This window comes from Lonchura striata, chromosome 1 (genome assembly GCF_046129695.1).
Source record: "Lonchura striata isolate bLonStr1 chromosome 1, bLonStr1.mat, whole genome shotgun sequence".
In the NCBI taxonomy this organism is placed as follows: domain Eukaryota; kingdom Metazoa; phylum Chordata; class Aves; order Passeriformes; family Estrildidae; genus Lonchura; species Lonchura striata.
This window is the reverse complement of record NC_134603.1, coordinates 153,829,102-153,849,209: the sequence shown is the minus strand read 5'-3', so window position 1 is coordinate 153,849,209 and position 20,108 is coordinate 153,829,102. Positions and strand designations below refer to the sequence as shown.

Here is a 20,108-nt window from a genome sequence, read left to right as displayed (position 1 = left end):
ACCCAACCCAACAATCAAAACACCAACAAGAAAAACAAAATAACGTCTAAGAATACTGAAAATAAGAGGATTTCCAGGACTGGGAAGTGAAATAGGCAGTTCAGCTTTCTGAGATTATGGAGAGACCTTCAGTGGGACTCACCTTGCTTATAAAGGCACCTTAATAAGGTTTTTTAATATGCAAACCGAATGTAAATCTCTGTATTGATCAACTCTACAAGGAGTCTTGGGAGACTCAGCAGCTAATTTAGCCAATAATTTAGATGTCTGACATCCAGTGATGCAATTTTTCACCAAGGGGAGCATTTTTTTCCCTAAATACAGAGCCCAGCACAGTTCTCTTCCCTGAAACAGAAATGCCTGTTGGATTCAGTTGAGATAGAATTGAGAGCAGCAGAATTCCACCTGTTCTTGATGCTGGCAGCAGAACCTTTCCACTGCCAGCTGGGGATTGACTGCTCTCATTTCAGTAAAAAATGTTTTTACTTAAGGAATCATCAAAATTTTAGAGGTGTGACTTGTCAAAGATCTTTTTGAAAAACAAGCTGATCATAGCCATAAATATTTTATTAGCTGGGAAATGAGGCTTTTTGGGTATTTCCACATGGCTTGAGGCTCAAAAATATACAAGTTAAAACTAAAAATGCCTCTAAACTCCATGTTTACAATGTTGTGCAAGAGACAGGTAATTGCTTTGATTCATCTGTAAATAATTTATAAGACATGATACATTCATTGAGCTGTCAAAATCGTGAGCCTTCATGGCATCTGGGAGCAAAATTCACAAAGGAAAAATAGGAGGAAAGAACATTTATTTTAACGGATCAATTTGAAGTCTTGTTGGCAAGTTTTCTAAATTCTACTCCTTTCCAACTATTTTGCAGGAATAATGGTTATACTGGAAAGAAAATGGACTCCAATGTTCAACATTCCTGTTGATAGGAAATGAAGGAAAATTAGATGACACATCAATAGGGCACAAAGTCTTCTAAATTACTTCTGAAGTATCTTAATATATTTTTTTATAATAATTATAAAATATAGGCTGGTCAAATCAATTTTTTCCTCTTTTTTTTTTTTTTTCCTTTTTTTTTAAATTTTTCTTCTTTCATAGGAGAGCCTACACGTTCACTTTAAACAAATATTCTACTTTCATCCAGCTAAAGTGAGATTAATCTCACCTTTAAACCCAAGAGTGACATTGCTAAAGAATTCCTGCACCACAGAATAACTTGTTTCTGTGGTGGAACTCATATTAGAAAATGAAATCTCAATCTGGGAAGCAGAACAGCACAGGCCAAGTTAATTTGTTTTCTTGCACAGGATGCAAAATTCTCCTCTCTGGAAGGCAATATTGCCACATATTAAGCTTTATGACCCCCAAAACAAAATGCAAATTCTTTTTTCTTTCATTTCTGTTACAAAGGACAGGAAAAATTACATGACAGAGTCTGGACTTCCCTGTTGCCTCCTTCTCTTGTGAGGAATTTGGGGAAGGAATTGCACATTTTTCATTCCCTGCCTTTTTCCAGGAGCAAATTACCAGGTGCACTCTGAGCCAGCAGTGCTGGACAGCAGTTCACGGGCAAAGCCAAGGATTTCCCTTCCCCACCCTCATTCTCCTTTTCTGCACAGAAACTACAAGAAAATACAATGAAGATTGGACCCACAGTTCTTCCTCCCTTGTTCTTCCACGGGTGAAAAAGGCCAAGAACTTTGTGTAAAAGAATAAAACTTAGTAAGGTCTCAGGGAGTTGATATTTATGGAAAATTTTGGATTGGAAAGAACCTTAAGGACCATTTAATTCCAATTCCCCTGCCATGGGCATAGAATATATCAATGTGACTGTGCAGCTGCCTTTTGAGGGTAAATAGGGCTGAATTATCTCATTTTTGCCATGCTGAGATAAGTATATACAGAGATTTTTCTACCACTTAGCAGGCAGAGCAGTTAAAAACTTGTTACAGCACTGTAACTTGCTCGTCCATCTGAAGATGATTTAACTTACTCTGCTTCAGTTCTATTTTGCTGAGGAAAAATCAATATGCAAAGCCTGTCAGGAGTCCAAATTATTACACTTATTCAGCTGCATGTTATTGAGTAGGCAGTTCCCTGTAATGAAGTTCTTGGCTTAAGTTTGTGAGGTATATTAAGAACTAGTGGATGTAGCACAGAAGGAGCTGCAAAAAGAAATTTAATTGTACAATTGGGCAGTTTTAAGCACTGGCCACCTCTGTGAGAATATCAGTGTGTGGTGAAATCTCACAGGAAAAAAAAACGTTTCATGGTAAGAACAGGCTAAGAAAACTCTCTTGAGTCTTTGGTCTAATAACATTTTATTCACAGCTAGAATTTTCCAAGTGATCCTAGAGTACAGGAAAATAGAAAAAGAAGCAATTTAAAATAAATGTCAGAATGTTCCTTCAGAAACACAATGTTGGTGAAGAGGTGATTCTTAAGTGGGCACAGAAAAATCTTCCAATCGAAGTTATCAAAAGAAAGCCTCAAAATTATCAACAGGATGCCCTGGGGATTTCTTCCTGCCCATTCTTGCTCCCATCACTTTTATTGTTCTCCCAGCAGACAACCATTCCTGTGAACAAAGGAAGCAGCACCTGGCAAATGTGCTTTCCAGAGTTGGATTTAATAGACCACTGCCAACATCTACATTTGAATGGCCCTCAAAGTTTTTGTGGGGATAGATTGATGCCTAAAGTTTTAGCTTCTGCATTTTCCAGATTCTGTACTGCATTGGTACAGAACTCTGAACTTCACATAAAGTGTTAGCAAGTTCTCATTGGTATATAACTCTGAACTTCACATAAAGTGTTAGCAAGCTCTCCTCACAGCTCAGTCACACAAAACAATCCTTTTCCAGCCTGAGAACCAAGGACACTGCTGCAGTTTCAGCCCAAAAAGTACAAACAGTGAATTGAGGAGAGCAAAATGAGAGGATGGGACTGCATCACCTGAAGCTGTAATTGGACAATTAACCCCAAAATGGAAATGGACCAAAATTTATAAAAGTGTGAAAATTCATGACATGGAATCCATCTTGGGTGGAGCCATAGCCAGGCTCTTGTACTGCCCCAGGTGTATCCTTTGAAGGCTTTTTAATAAATCCCTACTTTATTTCTTTAACTCTGTCTAGCCTCTGGTCCAGGTCAGCCTCTTTAGGAATCAGATAGGAACAGGCAACTCTGGAGAACATTGTCCTCACTGAAAAGCAGATTTTCAAAATGCATCCCATGAGTCACTCCCCAAAAAGCAGCTTTTGTCCTTGGACTGGGAGGGCAGATTTGGGGCAATAGCCAAGCTGGAAACACCTAAGGCACAGAAACCTCAAGTTCTGTGAGGAAAACTCACAGAATCCCAGAATATCCCAAGTTAGAAGGGACACACAAGGATCATGGAGTCCAGCTGCTGGACAAGAAAAATACCTTTTACTAACCAACAGGGTAACTGGCAAGAAAGCTACTAACCAGCTACTAACCAACTGGAGTCTGTGTAAAGAAGGAGAACATGCAGCAATAAAAAAAGCCTTTAATGCATTGCTCAGTGTGTTGTTTCTGCCCATCTCTACAACACATTTTGCAGGATCTTTAGGAAAACACAATCTCCATGCAAGGAAATTCTTTTCAGCACTATGGAAAAGTGCAGCAGCTGCCTGCTGGGATAGAGTAGTGGTTTAAAAGGAGTTGACCATCACAAATCACTTATCAATTATCACTCATAATTCACATATTAATTATCACTCACTTATAATTCAGGTGACTCCTTAACAGTTTTTTGGGGATTTTTTTTTAGCTGTGGTACTACAGACATTAAGAATTTGATGAGTGCATGTTATCACAGCTTCCAGCTGCTCATGACTGCAGATTAAACCATCACTCATTAATTAGGTATTATTGATGCTCATCATTAAATTTTTAACTGCAGTGGCCTGGTAGAACATGATTGCAATTACATGTGCTGCTCCCAATTGCTTGGGACAGCAAGAATTAGAAAAGCACCCACATCTCAGAAGTAAAATCAGTTGCAAAGGCATCCAAAATGAAGGAATTATGGAATGGTTTGGGTTGGAAGGGAGTTTAAAGATCACCTCATTCCACCCCACCATGAGCAGGGACACTTTATGCTAGACCAGGCTGCATCTACTATGCAGTGTATTTGAAAATGTTCATTAAAAACCCCAAACCAAGCAACCGACCAAGTAAAAATAAACAAAACACAAATGAAAAATCCCACTGAAAGTAAACAATAGATGGTGAAAACCCTCATGCTTTAATAATCTCTGCATAAACTGGAAATAAACTGCTCCCTTTGCTCTAGATCATCATGTATACCATGAACTAGATGGTCAGAGTGGTCTTCTTGATAATATTTAAGTCTGGACCAAAGAAAAGAGAGGATTTAATAAACTGGATGTCACCATAGAAACAAGGATCTCACAGGTGGAACTGTGTAAACAATGCATATTTTATTTTTAAACACACCACACACAAAAATCCCATTCTGTTCAATTAAGTGAGAGTTTTTCCTTCATCTTGCCTGACATGAAAACAAAGAGCCAGACAGGCAGAGAGGAAATTTCATTTTTAGCTTTTTATCTTGAATTTTATCATTTCTTTACTTCTTATCCTTAATTCAATTTAAGTACCAATACCTCTGAAACAATGTTCTGTTGAACAGAACATGAAATGGCCATATATTTTCATTTTCCAAATTTGTTAATGGTTGCTATTTTCCAGCCTTAATTATTTTAACATGCAACCTGAGCCTGCATTTTTCAATGATTAAACTACTTGCAGAGAAATACTTTTATTCAATGTGGTTCCCAGAAACTCATCTTATCCGAGTCATTATCTTACCCAGCTGCCTGGACAAATTCTAATTCACCTTTCATTTTCTCTTAACTCATGTTCTTTGCCTATTACAGAAGGACTTCCTGGCAATTCTGGAGACGACAAAAGTAATGGCTTTGAAAGAACCAGGTGGGAATTATCACAATGAATACACTATGGGATGGGAACAGTAGCTCATACACATGTTTCACAGCTAATGGTATTTTAGATATGTAGGTATTAAATTCCAGTACTTTTCTTTCTCTTTTTTTTTTTCTGAATGGAAGTCCAGCAAATGCTGAGAAGATGACTAAACTCAGATTTATCAGCAGGTCATGTAAAGGTGGCAGTCCTTGTTTAAACAACCAAAGTGTGTTCCTGCTGCCGGGGAGATAATAGAAATTTCTGCCCCATTACAGCAATTTTTGCATCTTTTTTCTCTGAGTCATCTTCCCTGACCATCCCCGGGCTGATGATCACCTCGCCTAAGCTTTAGCCAGGTTAGGGAATCCACAGGACTTAACTCATCCTCTTCTTGAATCAGGAGAGAGAGAAAAAGGCTATTACAGGGAACGATTTATCCCCAAATATCAGGAATCCAGAGCTGGAAAGGAACAGCTCCAAGGAAGGACCCACAGCTCTACTTAATTTAGGTTCAGACTTCATTTAGGTCAGAGATCTGAGGTGTTATTCCCTAAAATTCACAGCTCTACAGGGTTTAGACTTTGTTCAGGTCAGAGAATTGAGGTGTTATTCACTAACCCAGAGAGACAAATTCTGTGCCTGGAGACAAATCAGTGAAAAAGAACTTGCAAGGTTTGAGGTTAAGATTCTTACGGCAGAGACCAAAGTCACCACACCTGTCCTGTGTGCTGTGGGAAACCCAGGGCAGAGCTGTGCCCAGGTGATGCAGGACACACCTGTGGCCCTGCAAACTCCACCTCTTTGCCATGGTTTAGCTCATCCACAGATACCACAGAGCTCTGAAGATAAGGAGGCACTATATTTAGGAATTATTTTATTGAAAATGAAACCCACACAATGAAGGAGTCTTTGCTTCTTTTTGCCAGGGTTGGGATTAAATTGCAAGGTGGTATTTCATGTTGGGACTCAGATGTTCTATGTCACTCTATATCAGGGTTTACAGCACTTCACTCTAACAAACTAAAAATGGAACCCCATCTCTCTCTCTACGAGGCCTTTGAAGGATAAACTGTCCAATTAAGAAATGACACCTAAATTATTTTTACTTTTGACCTAGCAACCTGTGGCCACAATGGGGACTTTTTTATCCAATTACACAAAACCACCCAAAGGAGAAGGTGAAGAAGGAGTAGCCTCCATCCCAAAACCTCCATTTTGATTTATATCTATTACTATATTTTAAACCCTTCAACTTGGAGTTTCCCAGCCTGTGATATCACACACTTCTATTCAAACTCCACCCCCACAATCCCAGTTCTGTCATTCCATTTTGGAAGCTTCTCCACAGCCTCAGGTCAGTGCAGTGTTCTCCTGGGGTTCAGTGCCTGGCAGCACAGAAAGTGAAATTCTCAATATCCAGGGTTCCAACAACACAATTCCAACCACACTGTGATCCCTGATTGAGAATAGTCCAAAGATTCCCAGACTAGTGGCAATCCAGCTGGGCCTGGAAGAAAAAGCTGTAGGATCACACAAACTCTTATTTCTCCTCGCAGCACCATGGGGGTTACAAGGCCAAAGGAATATCCCTGCTCATCTGCTATTAATATTATGTCTAGGATGTGGATGGTATTTGAATCCCTCTTTCCAGGAATTCTTCACCAAAAATTTATTATTGTACTGTTTGCCTCCCCAGGCAATCTAGGTAAATACAGCTTGGCTGTGTATTAAAGAGGAATAAGAAAGAAACATCCTGGAGGCTTTTCCAAGAAATCTGGTGGTTCATCCATTTGAGGTTTGTCCTGTCTGCACCCATGTCTAGCAGAAAACCTTTCCTTAAATTATTCCAGGGTAGTTTGACTGTGACAACTTTCTTTCCCCTTGCTAAGCTGATGCTGAACTCTTTCAATGGCAATACACTTCCAGGCTTTCAGCTTTACTGATGTGGCTGAATTCACAGTAAGTCAGCATCAATCATTTTAGCTTCAGCTGCTCCATTTAAGGAAAAGATCCTTTATGGAGCCAGAAGCTTGGTTTATGCCTGGAAAAATGAAGATTTTGGTCATTATCACCAACAGAATTCTTTCAATCCAACTTCAGACCTCCACAATGATTGTGTTAATAGGCAAAGCACAAAAATGGGCATTTATCATACAACCTTCTCAGCAGAATGTGGATGCACAAGCAGGGCAAGTGTAAGTTCTGTAAGTATTTGTCTCAGGGAGTTCCAAGTTCTGATTTTGACCTCTTGACTATAAATGCAGTTTCAATATCTAGCACTGATAAAGATCTCTCTAGTTAATTTTAAAACCCATTTTGAGGTGACATGAATTCATCCACTCTGTTCAGTGAACAAACTTACCAAATCCTACAATTTTTTGGGTGGGAAGGGACCTTAAAGTTCATCCAGTTCCCAACCCCAGCCATGGGGACACCTTCCACTGTCCCAAGCTGCTCAAATCCCCATCCAAACTGGCCCAGGGATCCAGGGGCAGCCACAGATTCTCTGGGCACCCTGTGCCAAGGCCTCCCCACCCTGACAGGGAAGAATTTACTCCCAATATTTAATCTAAATCTCCCCTTTTTCACTTTAAACCATTCCCCCTTTCCCAAAAAAATCTAAAAAGCATGATGATAAAGTCAAGAGAAATTCAGCAAAGAGTTAAAGAATGAATCAATGCTTGGAACAGAGAGGTAAGTGAAGCACTTTTCCTTGCATTTGCCTGAGAAAAAGCAAAGTTTGATCACAGCTTGGGTCCCAAAGGGTGCACAGGAGATTTGTTCAGACAAAGGCTCTACAGAATGGATACCAGAAATAAGCACAGACCCCGTGTCTGTCATCACATGCCCCTGGCTTCTCCCTTGAAATTCTTCCTTGTTCCTACCAGATCTAATATGAATTTAGTAGAAGACACTTTATGCAGAGTCACAAGGATAAATCCATCAGTGCCCAAAAAAAGCATCATTGCCCAAGGAGAGGTGGATCCATAGGGATCAAAGTGATCTAGGTCTGTATTCTACTTTACAAGGAGCCACAGAGAAAACTTTCTGGTTGTAGAGACATTTTCTTATCTATGCCCTTCCAACTCTAGGAACTCATTAGCTTGGATTCAATCCTAGTCCTGTTCTTGGGCACAGCTGCTTCAATAAGGGAGACACAGTGAAGTAATGTCTTCCCAGTGGTGCCAGGGGAAATAACAGCAGATAATTCAAAGGCTCTGAGAGAACAAGAAGCTGATGAGACACTCAATAAAAAATGTGAAACTGAAAAAAAAAAACCTGCTCCATCATCTTTGTGTGATGGAAACATAATTCAAAATCTCTCCTTGCATCACCACGCTGCCTCCTAATTACCATCTCCTACCCCCTGGTGCCCTTACCAGTTTCTTTCCTGTTGATTTACAGGGTAACTTTTAACAAGAATTCAGTGTGATTCCTTGCAGGAATCATCACATCCCTTCAAATCCTTATTTCCTTTCAATTCCTTGACATGCCTGGGAATGTTGATTCCTCTCTATATTTTTCAGAGGAAGGACAGGAGGAGTGGGATGGAAACAAGGGCTGCAAGTTAAAGATTGATTTGACAGTGAGTCATGAATCACATAATCACCAACGAGGCCTCTTCACTTGTTCTGTTCAAATTCTTGTGCTGGGTTCACTTTTGGCACACGTTGGCTTGTTCCACCTCACTGCATTTTAGGCACTTTCAACACTAAATTGTAGACACACATCTGCAAATCACTCAAGGAACTCTCTCACTATTTGAGAGGGAGCCACGTTCAAGGGGTAGTCTGGAATATCTGGTTCCAAGAGTGGAAAGCACGACAGGGAACAGATGGGAAAAGTATTTCATGCCAATCTATGGTTCTCCATTTCATCAGCAGGCTTCTTTCCATCATAATGCAGATTTTTGGGGTAATCCAGATCTCCAGCATGACCTAGTCAATATAATAAAGACAGAAGCTAAAGGCGGGATTTTTCTAATCAAATGTAGAAACCTAAATTTGATTATTTAGATCTGACATGGTCATCCTTTATTCCATGTGTCCAGAGAGAAAAAACAGGCATCATCTAACATATGTTGAGGATGAAATAAATTATGTCTCAGGCTCTGCTTGGTAGACATCCAGAGCTACAAACTGAGGAAGGCAACTTGTTCATTTGTAGTGCAGATGCAATTGCAGGTATCAACATTTAATTAGATAAATCCCCTGCTAAATGCACCTAACCCAGGAAACTCTCATTAATATCTGAGTAACTGCTATGTCAGTCTTTCCTAGCCCCAGGGCTGGGAACAGGTCAGAAGATTCTGGATGTGAGAAATAGAAATAAAAAAAGGTGCATGTGGATCAGCAGTGAGATTTATCAATTCTGATCTGGCAGAAAATACCTGGAGGGTTGGTGAGAGCTAGAAGAGGGTTCAGCACAAGCTGGGGCAGCTCCACAGTAGGAAAGGGATAAAAACTCAAACAAAGGAAATTGGAAACACTGATGTAAGAAATAGCCTGGCACCACTGCTTGGGGAAGTTGAGTATGGAGTAATCACTGCTCTCCTTCCTCTCTTGTCTGCCTTTGGCTTTCATTACTCCCCTTTATCAGTTTAATTCCTCCTCCAGAGCAAGGCAGTCAGATTCTGGGTCCTGCTGAGATTTCATTTCCTTCAAATTCTCTTTTCTATTCAGGCTGTTAGTGATGACTGAACGGGAATGGACACATAGGGTCAGCACATGCCCCCGATTTCTTCTCATATAGTTTCCTAAAGAATTTAAAACATTTAAGAGGAAACATCCATCATAAAACTAATGGAAAAAAAATAAACCAAACAGAAAATCTCAAGGCAATCATTGCCTCTGAAGCATTAAAGGCAGGGCCCAGCAGCAAAAGGAGAGAAAACTGCTGTGAAGAATAAAGAAATAACGAGCAGAACATCTGGGCATGAGAGGTAGAGTGGGAGAGAAAGGAGGAAATGTCAGAAACCCCATTTGGTCAACGTTTGTGTTCACTGAACACAGCAAGGGGGTAAAGCAGAGCTGAATTCTTGCAAAATGTAGGAACCAGATTGTTCTTCCTCTCTTGCCACCCAAGGATGGGGCAGAGAATTGCCAGTGCAGAAAACAAGGTCTCTGAACAGGTGCCTTGGAGAAGCACCCTAATATTTTATAATATCATTCTAGATGGTAGAAACACATGCAGAAATACAGAATACAGAGACTGTTCATGTCCCAAACCCAAGTTCTGTACTTGACCCTCTTTGTGTTACCTGCCACAAGAGGCAGATTTTTCTTTTAAGTCACAGTAAATTGACCATGTCCACAAGCCCCTAAAGACTTCCTAAAAGCTCATGATCCCATTTCAGACCTTGCAGCACCACTGAGGAAAAACAAATTCTCAAAAAATTTATATAGTGAATTTTTCTATGGGGATTTTCAGGCAGGAATAGACAAAGAGGTAATTGTGTGCTTCTCCTCTGAATAAACAGTATTTTATTCACCAGTCAGGAGGGATTTCTTCCTTCTTTCAGCTGTTTCTGACAAGCAAGGGAGTTATTCCCTATCTTTCTCTTTCTTTGAAAGGAACAAGCTGATAACATTTCTCCACTGTTATCATTAGTAAGTCTTAGGGCTGAATATAAAAATAATTATATGGGAAATTTTCCTTTTTCCCAAATAAAAAATAATTTGTGTGCAGAAGGAGAAATTTAAGAGGAATCAACACCCTGAATTTATGACTGCTTAATTTCTGGAGAGTTACTGCATCTTCAAGCAGTTTTGTTGTGAAACATCTCCCACAAATTCAAGCAGTAAGGAGGTGATAGAATTTCATTGATATCCTTTAACTAAGGAGATCAAGCTTTGCTGAGAATGAGGTAGGCAGGATCTGGCTTGAAATAAATATCATTAAATAATAAAAGGTGAGTCTCGTGGTCAGGATTTAGAGTGAAATGCTGTAATCCCAGAGGTGAAATGAAATAAATTTAAAATATGTCTACAAAAAAAATTAAAAAATAATTTAAAATTCAGAAAAAAAAGCCAGCAAGCAGGATCCATGTAATTAAAAGGCTTTCAAACATGAAATACACCAGAAGCCTTCACTGGAAGATTAATCTCTTGGAGGGGATATTTTTATTTTTTTTTTGTCTAAACCACATCATCTGTGGAACTCATTGCCACAGGATGTGGGGAACACCTAAAAGATGCTCAATGAGCCTGGGAAAAATCTTCCCAGTGATTCAGCAAATACTGGGGGAGCAGAACAGGGAGCAGCTGGGTTCTGCTGAGAGTGAGAGCCTGAAAGGATCCAGTCCCTTCCTGCCTGAGTGATAAAATTTCATCCCATTGAGATGCAAAAGCATTTTCCAATGGCTGTGGTCTTCCTCCATCTCTGTCCTTTCCATTTGGAACAGGCAGGGGGAGGATTTCAGTGGGAATAGTCCCCAGCTGTCAGGGTTATTCTGCATTTGGGTGATGAAGAAATAAAAGCTGCCTGGTGAAATGGTCTCCTCTCACCTGGGGAGTTCTATGAATTCCTGAATCCAAACAATAGCCATTGCATAAAGCAGAAGAAATAGGTCTCATGATCACCATTCTGGGGGTAGGAGGCAAGAAATTGGCTTTTTCCCCCTTTTTCCTTTCTCATGACACTTCTGGACCAGGGAAAAATTGGGAAGCTCTTGTGTAGAGCACGAAGAGGACGTCGAAAGAAGAGGAGGTCAAAACCACATCCCTGGGGGTGGAATGAGCTGCCCAAGGTCCACTGAGCTTTCCTCACTTCCAGCACACCCCACAGTTCCTCTGCCCAGAGCTGGGCAGCAGAACAGAAATGAATTTAAGCATGAGATAAATAGCAGGACCCTCCTCTCTGATGGAAATACTCCTAGCAGCTAAAATGCAGAACCAGGTTGCTTTAGAGGACCCTGCCAACACAGACACCTGCATTTTGACCTCCTTTGCTTCTGCACTAAAACCTGCTGCAAGAAAAAGGGGAGACAAAGCTCCCCTCTTTTATCACACACAATGTGTTTTATCAGCTTTCCTCTGCGGTTTCATCAATTCCAGTCACAGCAGAAGCAGTTTGGACAGGACTCAGTAAATGGACCCTGATTTCCAATTAGTTTCTTGGTCATTCTTTGCCCTTCTCTCCTTGGTGCTGGCCACAGGCGGCTCCTGCTGCGCTCAGGAGGAAATAAGGCAGGATATTAAACAATAAATTTCTTTGCTGGCTGCCTCAGTTTCTTATCTCAGCAAAAGCACGAGTATCCTTCGTCAAGATTACAAACACCACAACGTTAATCCCTGCATCCCTCACATCATGTGAGAGATACCCAAATTATTGCTGAGATGAGGAAGGAAAACGAGCTGCTCCTGAGCAGCACTTTGTGTCACATCCTGTCCCCAGAGCTGTTGTCATCCAGGCAAAAAAAATCATCCAGCCATCCATTTTTTTAATTTATTTAAAAAAAAATATTATTTGTTTTGCAGACGTATTGTACCCTTGAGTAGAGAAACAAATTCCTGACCTCTGATAATAACCAGGAATGGTTCTCACGCACCCGCATTGATTGAATTTTTGTTTTTAATTTCCCCAAGCTCATTCAGCAGCAGTGATGCTCCTCTTACCATGAAGTGTTTGCTGTGACAGGGCTGCAAACCCCTCCAGGCATCAGAGGAAATGGTGAAAACCACTTTAAATTGTCAGCTCGAGGTGCAGGGTCTGAAACTCACCCGGAGAAGAGTCATTGAGAGGGTTCAGGGCCGTCGCCCTCCGGATCTTCTCCAGACAAGTCTCTTGCTCCTTTTTAATGATGCAGTTGGAATGGGTTGCTGCAACCTGAAATACGGGGGGAAATAGGGAAAAAAAAAAAACAGTTACAAAAATAAAATAGTTTGTGAGGTGATCAGTAAGTTTTAACAACCCACTGCAAGGAAAAAAAAAAAAAAAGAAGAATAAGAAACAAAAATATCATTTAAAGTTGATAAAAACCTGTGACAAACTTCATTTTCTTTCCCTTGTTTCTTTTTTTACTCCTTTTTATTCTTCTAGCAGGTCTAAGGCCTAATTAAGTAATTAAAGTTCTCATCAATTATTTGGGGGTTTTATAGTGTTCTCCAGGTCAAAACACTACTTCTAACATGTTTGTTTTATTTTATTGAATTCTTTCTTCACATAAAGATGAATAAGGGTGTGTCTAAATAGAGAAATAATTTAAAGAATAATTAGGAATAAATTTAAGCTTGGTTTGTTCTTCCACCAGTTTCTTATGAGTCTTTGCACAATTCATTAAAATCCCTCTAGAATTTAAACCAAATTAAAAGCTGTTTCTCTTATTCTGTCACCCTGTTCATTCCTCAGTGTTACCTTTATTGAATTCCAGAGAATTCAAGTCAAATTCTTTTGCCAAAAATAATACAATGTCAAATAAACCATGCTGACTTGATCTAAATATTTTCTTTTTTTTTTTTTTTTCTGTTTTTGATCTTTAACTCTTTAGTGCAGCCCACTACATGAAAGAAGTAAAGGGGGAAAAAAGAAAGGAAGAAAAATTTAGTTTATGAGAGGAACATTGCAGCCAACACAATCCAGGCAATCCCAAAGCAGCAGCAAATTAGGATGTGACCCATTTCTGGAAATCAATACAGGATTTCAATCCTATAGCAGACAGTGGCCAGGGAATATCAATTAAAGGAGAATAAAACCTCAGATTTCATGAGATCATTTTATAGGGGCATGGTTGAGGTTCAAATCCTGCCCAGTGAAAAACACCATAAAATTCAGTGCCCTGGCTGAAGGTGATTTGTCCTTTTCTGACCCAGAAATGGCACAGCTGAGAGGTGTTTCATTTATTCTATTTATTTATTTTATTCTATTTATTCTATTTATTTTTATTCTGTTTATTTATTATTCTAATTCATTTATTCCATTTTTAGTCTCATGTGAAGAGTGAGACAATAGAGATATTGTAATTCTCACCATTACAATTAGAATTACACTTCCAAATTAATATATTTATTAAAAGACTTACTATAAATACATTCCCACAAGAATTACTAACATTTCACAAAAAAAACAGGACTTTCTGATTATAAACAAAGACAGTAAAAAAATTCTTAGATTTTAAATTTTTCCAACTGCCATCTCAACAAATTATAATGAAGACTGAAAATTTTGGCTCTAACTTGCAATACTCCAATAATAATTCAACCAAAACCAGCAATAACTATTATTATTGCATTACCAATAAATATAAATAAACATGTTATTTACCAAAAAATACCTTGTAAAAACTTTAACCCAATGCCTAATGTCCTCTAGATAAAATGTATCAGCAATGAACAACCAAAACTAATACACATTCTAAAACACCTTAGTAAAACAATTCATACTACAAGCATACTAAACACAAAACTAAACGTGACTATTATTTCTCAAGCAATTAAAATTAGTAACACATATAAATACTCCCACAAAAATTATATCCACATATATATTTATATCCACAAAATAAATTCATAATTACTATTACAAATCCCCCCAAAAAAACCCTAACAACCATCCATCCCTTCATAATACAAAAACCTATCACAATATTAAAAAAATTAATTATCCCAATAGAAAACAAAAAAATAAAAATTAATTTGTAATAAATACTATAATATTTGAGGTTCACTGAAGCACTTTTGTTATTTTATTTCCCATCCCATTTCCTTCACTCTTGACAATGGAAAAAACCACAGAGGAAGTGATGTGGGACCAGCTTCCCTTTATCTGCTAAGCAGGGACAAGCAAACAGGGACAGAAATCCCAAAATTTAATTTTCTCAGGGACAGAAATCCCCAAATTTACTCTACTCTGGGTTCTTTTGTTTCCCCATCTGCACAGTTCGACTTTCCTTCCCTCCCATCCCAGGGAATGGAGTGAACAGGGTGGATCAGGGATGCGCCCCACAGCAAAACCTGAGAGCAAATCCCAAATCCCAAGGCAGGTGGAATCCTTTCAGCAGCAATCCTTCCTTCCTTTAGAAACATAAAGTGGCTTATAGAAAAGAGGGAGAGAAACTTTTGCACAGGCAGATAGTGACAGGAGAAGGAGGAATGGATTTAAAGTAAAAGAAGGGGGATTCAGAGCAAGATTTAGGAAGGAATTGTTCTCTGTGAGGGTACAGGTTCCCAGAGAAGTCCCTGGATCCCTGGAAGTGCCCAAGGCCAGGTTGGACAGAGCTTGGAGCAACCTGGGACAGTGGAAGGTGTCCCTGCCAGGACAGGGGTTGGAATGAAATTTATCTGTAAGGTCCTTTCTAAGCCACACACACCAACCAGTGGATATGTAAAAATCCAGTTTGATGGTGCTTGTGTTGTGCTTTTGTTTGTGTGATGATGCTCAACCATCTGCACTATTTTTTTTTTTTTTTTTTTTTTTTTTTGGTAAATGTTAAAAGCCACCACTGCAATTTCAAGAAGAGAGAGGGTTTGCTGATCTCTCCTGGAAAGCTTTCCTGGCCATTTGTAGGAACTCATAATGCTGCACAGTTTCATCATCTCCAAGATCCCAGTAATAAATTTCAGCTATTTTCCCCCGAGGGACACATCAGGCACAACCATATTAGATTTGTTTGTCTTCAAAACAAACACAGCTCTGTTTTAAGGGCTCCCAAGTGCCTGGAAAATATAAACTGTCACAGATCTCCAGGATCTCCCAAGAACATAAGGGCTTTTGCTACATCATCCCCTAAGCATCCCCAAAGATAGAGAAAATTGCATTGGCTGACATTCAAGTTCTTAGAATATCTTTTAAAAAGATAAAGGGAAATAACAAGAAAAACAGAGTTCTGCTGTTAGTGCAGGTTCTCCACAGTTGCCCAGGTCTGGAGCATCCAGGGGTTGTCTCAACACACAAATGTGGCAGTTTCTGTGCAGTACACCAGGCACACATTAGAAAAGCTGTCATTTAGTAATAATATTGTAGTAGTAGTAGTAGTAGTAATAATAATAATAATAATAATAAATAATAATAATAATAATAATAATAATAATAATAATAATAATAATGTATTATTTATGCAAGCAGGACATGACTAAAAAAAAGGAAATTATTCTTCACACACTTCCTGTTAACTTGCAGAACTCTTCAGCTTGAAATCGTGGATGATAAATGCCACACATAGATGCCTATATTTATCCAAAGTCCATCCAAGGCTTTGGAAGCTAGTCAGACACAGAACAGGTTATACCAGCTTATTCCAGGTTATTCCAGGCTGCCCCATCCCTGCAAGTGTCCAAGGCCAGGCTGGATGGGGCATGGAGCAACCAAGTGGAAAGTGTCCCTGCCCATGGCAGGGGGTGGAACTGGATGAGCTTTAAGGTTCCTTCCAACCCAAACCATTCTGTGATTCCACTCTAGAATATTAAGAAACCCACTATGCCCCTGTTCTCAGATAAATTTGATTAGAAAATTTAGATTCAATCTACACTGAAAAGACAAAAGAATATGATTTATACTTTTTTTTTCTTAATCTTCTTTACTAGAGGTGTATAAAAATCAGGACTTGATTGATTGTAAAGGAAGACAAAGTTTTAAAGCTCAGACTTTACTGTTCTCCTTGCATACTGGCACATTTAGTCAGAGATCTCTGACTAAACTGATGAAATTTAGTCAACTGTATCCCACTAATTCTGGCTTAGGAAGCTCAGGTGTGGATAGAGAGAACATCAGAGCCACGTGCTTCACCTGTCCCTGCAGCTTTCCTCCAGCTTTCACTGTTGCCACAATATTCTAATGTGACTTCCCATCACCATCTTCATGCCATTTCATAGCACTTCATCAACAGATTTAAAAAAAAATAATAATTTTGGGGAACGTGGAAACAGAAGCAGAAAGCAAAGAAAAGGAGGAAGCATCAGCCTCAGGGTCAGAGGAGAGAATAGGAGCTGCCTGTCATCCCTGCTAACAAGAAATTCCATATCTGGGAAAACCAAAAAGGCTTGAATTGTTCATAACAAAAGGCATTATTATTCTGCTTTAATTGAAGGGATAGGACCACAAAAAAAACAATTTATTGCTCAGATAAACATCAGCCTCAGAGGCTGTGAGATTTTAGAGGAGCAAGCAGTCGGCCATAGCTCAAAGTAGCCACCAGTTCTTTGTTACAAGACAATACAGAACTTTATAAACCAATGGACAGTTGCCACAGGGTTTATTTTGCTTTTCTAACCTATCACCTTTACCTAATTTTGCTGATTGTGGATACTTTTATCCAATGGGCTTCTATCTCACATGCACACATATGCTTTTATTATAACTTCTAAACTCTTAGCTTGCTCTATACAAACACATTACTACATTATAAACCCTTCACCATCTTATTAATACAGCTTTTTACTTACTTAAGGCATATTCTTACTTACAACTACAGAAATATAAGTTTATGATTTTTCTGCTTAATATCTGTGTACTTTATTTTTACATTAATCCAAGCTTCTTCTAAGGTTTCAAATGAAACCCTCCCGTGTCTGTGGAAGTTTCTGTTTTTCCCACATTGGAAAGTGGAAGTTCCACATGGAATTTCGCATTTCCCACAAAAAGATTTGTCTGTTGAATGCAGAGCCACTTTAATGTAATCACATTTTCCTGAAAGGATCCAGGGGTTGGATGTTTCTCCATTGACCATGGAGTGGCAGAACCTTTAACCTGCCAAGTCAGGCTTCAATAAGTGAAGGCAGAGCCCGATTCCAAAGGCAGTGTAAGCCTGAACTCCAGAACTTGTGATTCCATCCCTTCTGCCTCAAGCATATTTGCAATTTCCTGTGCTCAGCAGAGACAGCCTGGTCTCACTTTCCCTGAAGAGATCAGTGATATGTGCAGTTAAAGAGTGTTTTGACACATACTAGAAAAAATCAAGAATCCAAGTCAATAGTGCATGAAATTCACAGGTGTTTGAAAAATTTATTACTCTCAGGGAAGTGATTCTGACTCACATCAGTTTAGAAAATGTGTATATTCATTTAGATACACAGACAGTAAAAGACAGTCAATATCTGTTTGGTTCTGGGAGAACACAAGAAGCTGGCAGGACACTATAGAGGTACAACAAATTCAGAGTTTTCATTTCCCTTATGTGGTTTTTATTAAGGTAGCCACCACAAATATAAACTGGGATGTGCTTTGTGCAAATTCCAATACTTAACTCTTTGCTACTCCCTTGGAATTATGGTAAAATTAATAACAATCATGCTATATTACAACTTATATATTTACAATAAATTTGGAATATATAATTATATTTTTCATATATGTTTATATAAATTTGGTCTGTGTAATTATATATACACACCAACCATGCAGAACAGTCCAGCCAAAAAACCTGAACTGTCTTTGAGTACATTCAGTTATTCAAAAACAACCATTTTGGTCATTCTGTTCTCAGTAAGAATATTCACAACTGCCATAAAACTCTATTTCTCTGCATAAAGTTACTCAAAAGTGAGATGTCCCCAGCACTCCTGAGAACCTCCAGGATAAGAAAATCTGCTTTGAAGTCCTAGTAATGATGTGATAGTGAGATGGGAATTCACTTGGCATTTCTATAAAGACCAGATCAAAAATGGCAATTCAGTACCACTGGCTGTTCTTTCCTCTTCTGCATTTTTGTGTTAAGTCTGTAAAGTCCTGATTTTTTTCTTTTTTTTTTAAGTAAATGGGAACATTTCTACTCCATTCAGGACATGCCACATCAGGCAGTGTGACAATGAGAGTGGTAATGAGGGGACAGATAAGAACCAAAAACAACAACAGCAAATCTTCATTAAATCTTTCATGGCTATGGTTTTACATCAACACAAAGATGAATTAGAGTGTGAGTCACCTTTTGCCTAAGTGTTGTTTCTAAAATAATTCAAGAGAGGAGTTTAATCCACAAGGTAGATGAGATCACTCACTTCAAACTCAGTTGCACACATTTTACTAATTCTATTATGACTTCCAGTATTGAAAAGTTAGCTTCAAAAATGATAAATTGTTTGGTGAGCATTGCCAAAAGAGGCTCACTTTGTCATGGAAACAACACCGTTGAGTCCCTGTTCCCACCAAGCAATGATTCAACTGGTCACACCAGGGCCAGGACTTGCAAAAGGCTGTGTTAAAAATAGAGGGGTTTGGGAAGGAGCTCTATCTGGATTTTTTTTTTCCAGAACTGATTTGCATCATTGCTGGGCCCCACAGCACTGGCTTGGCAGCCCAACAAGTTGTTGTCCTCAGAAATGTCCGAGGTTTGCCACTTGATTGCGTTTTTTGCCTTCCTGAGTAAATGGCATCCAAAGTGCTGTGATTTCAGATCGCTTCACACTGAGTGAAAGGGGAGAGCCATTGGGAGCTCCTTCAATCCCAGCCACAAATGTACAATCTGCAGCAGAGCTTGGACACCACGCTTTTAACAAATTGTTACAGAGGAAAAAAAAAATACCCACCAGCAGAACATGCTGCCAGGAAAAGGCATGGATCCCTTTCCAAGTGGCTGATGGGAATTTCAGATATGGGAACCTTCTGAAACTCCAGGAGTGATGCACATTCCACTGCAGGCTAGAAAATAGCAGCAGCACCATCAACAGCTCCCTTCTCTCAATGGATGCCTTCTGAAGGGAATGCTGGACAAAAGAGGTGTGGCACAACATGGGGTAAAACTATTTTTGAGTTTGCCTGGACTGTATTTTTGTAGTATCATAGAATTATGGAATGGCTTGGGTTGGGAGGGATGTAAAGAGATATTTTCCCAATTTTCCTGTCATGGGCAGGGACATCTTCCACTAGAGCAAGCTGCTGCAAGCCCCATCCAACCTGGCCTTGGACAGTTCCAGGGATCCAGAGGCATCCACAGCTTCTCTGGGCACCCTGTGCCAGGCCTCAACACCCTCACAGGGAAGAATTTCTTCCCAATATCCCACCTAAACCTACTCCCTTCCAGTCTGAAGCCATTTCCCTTTGTCCTGTCACCACATGCTCTTGTAAATAACCTCTCTGTATCTTTTTGGGAGCTGCCTTATCTTGGAAATCAGTTGTAAATCCCCTCTTTGAGCATTGTGGAGCATTCTCAGGACAGCTGAGGACTTCCATGACACTTCCATGGGAAGTAC

At 39.3% G+C, this 20,108-nt stretch overlaps 1 protein-coding gene across 10 annotated transcripts in view; it reads right to left on the bottom strand.

The window, feature by feature from the left end:
• Positions 1 to 20,108, bottom strand: part of ADCYAP1R1 (ADCYAP receptor type I) — a 144,238-nt gene that overhangs the window by 73,322 nt on the left and 50,808 nt on the right. For all 10 annotated transcript variants that reach the window (XM_077789662.1, XM_077789654.1, XM_077789646.1 and 7 more), the window contains one exon: positions 12,711 to 12,816. In XM_077789662.1, coding sequence (XP_077645788.1) covers positions 12,711 to 12,816 — 106 coding nt within the window. The remainder of the gene's footprint in view (positions 1 to 12,710; positions 12,817 to 20,108) is intronic.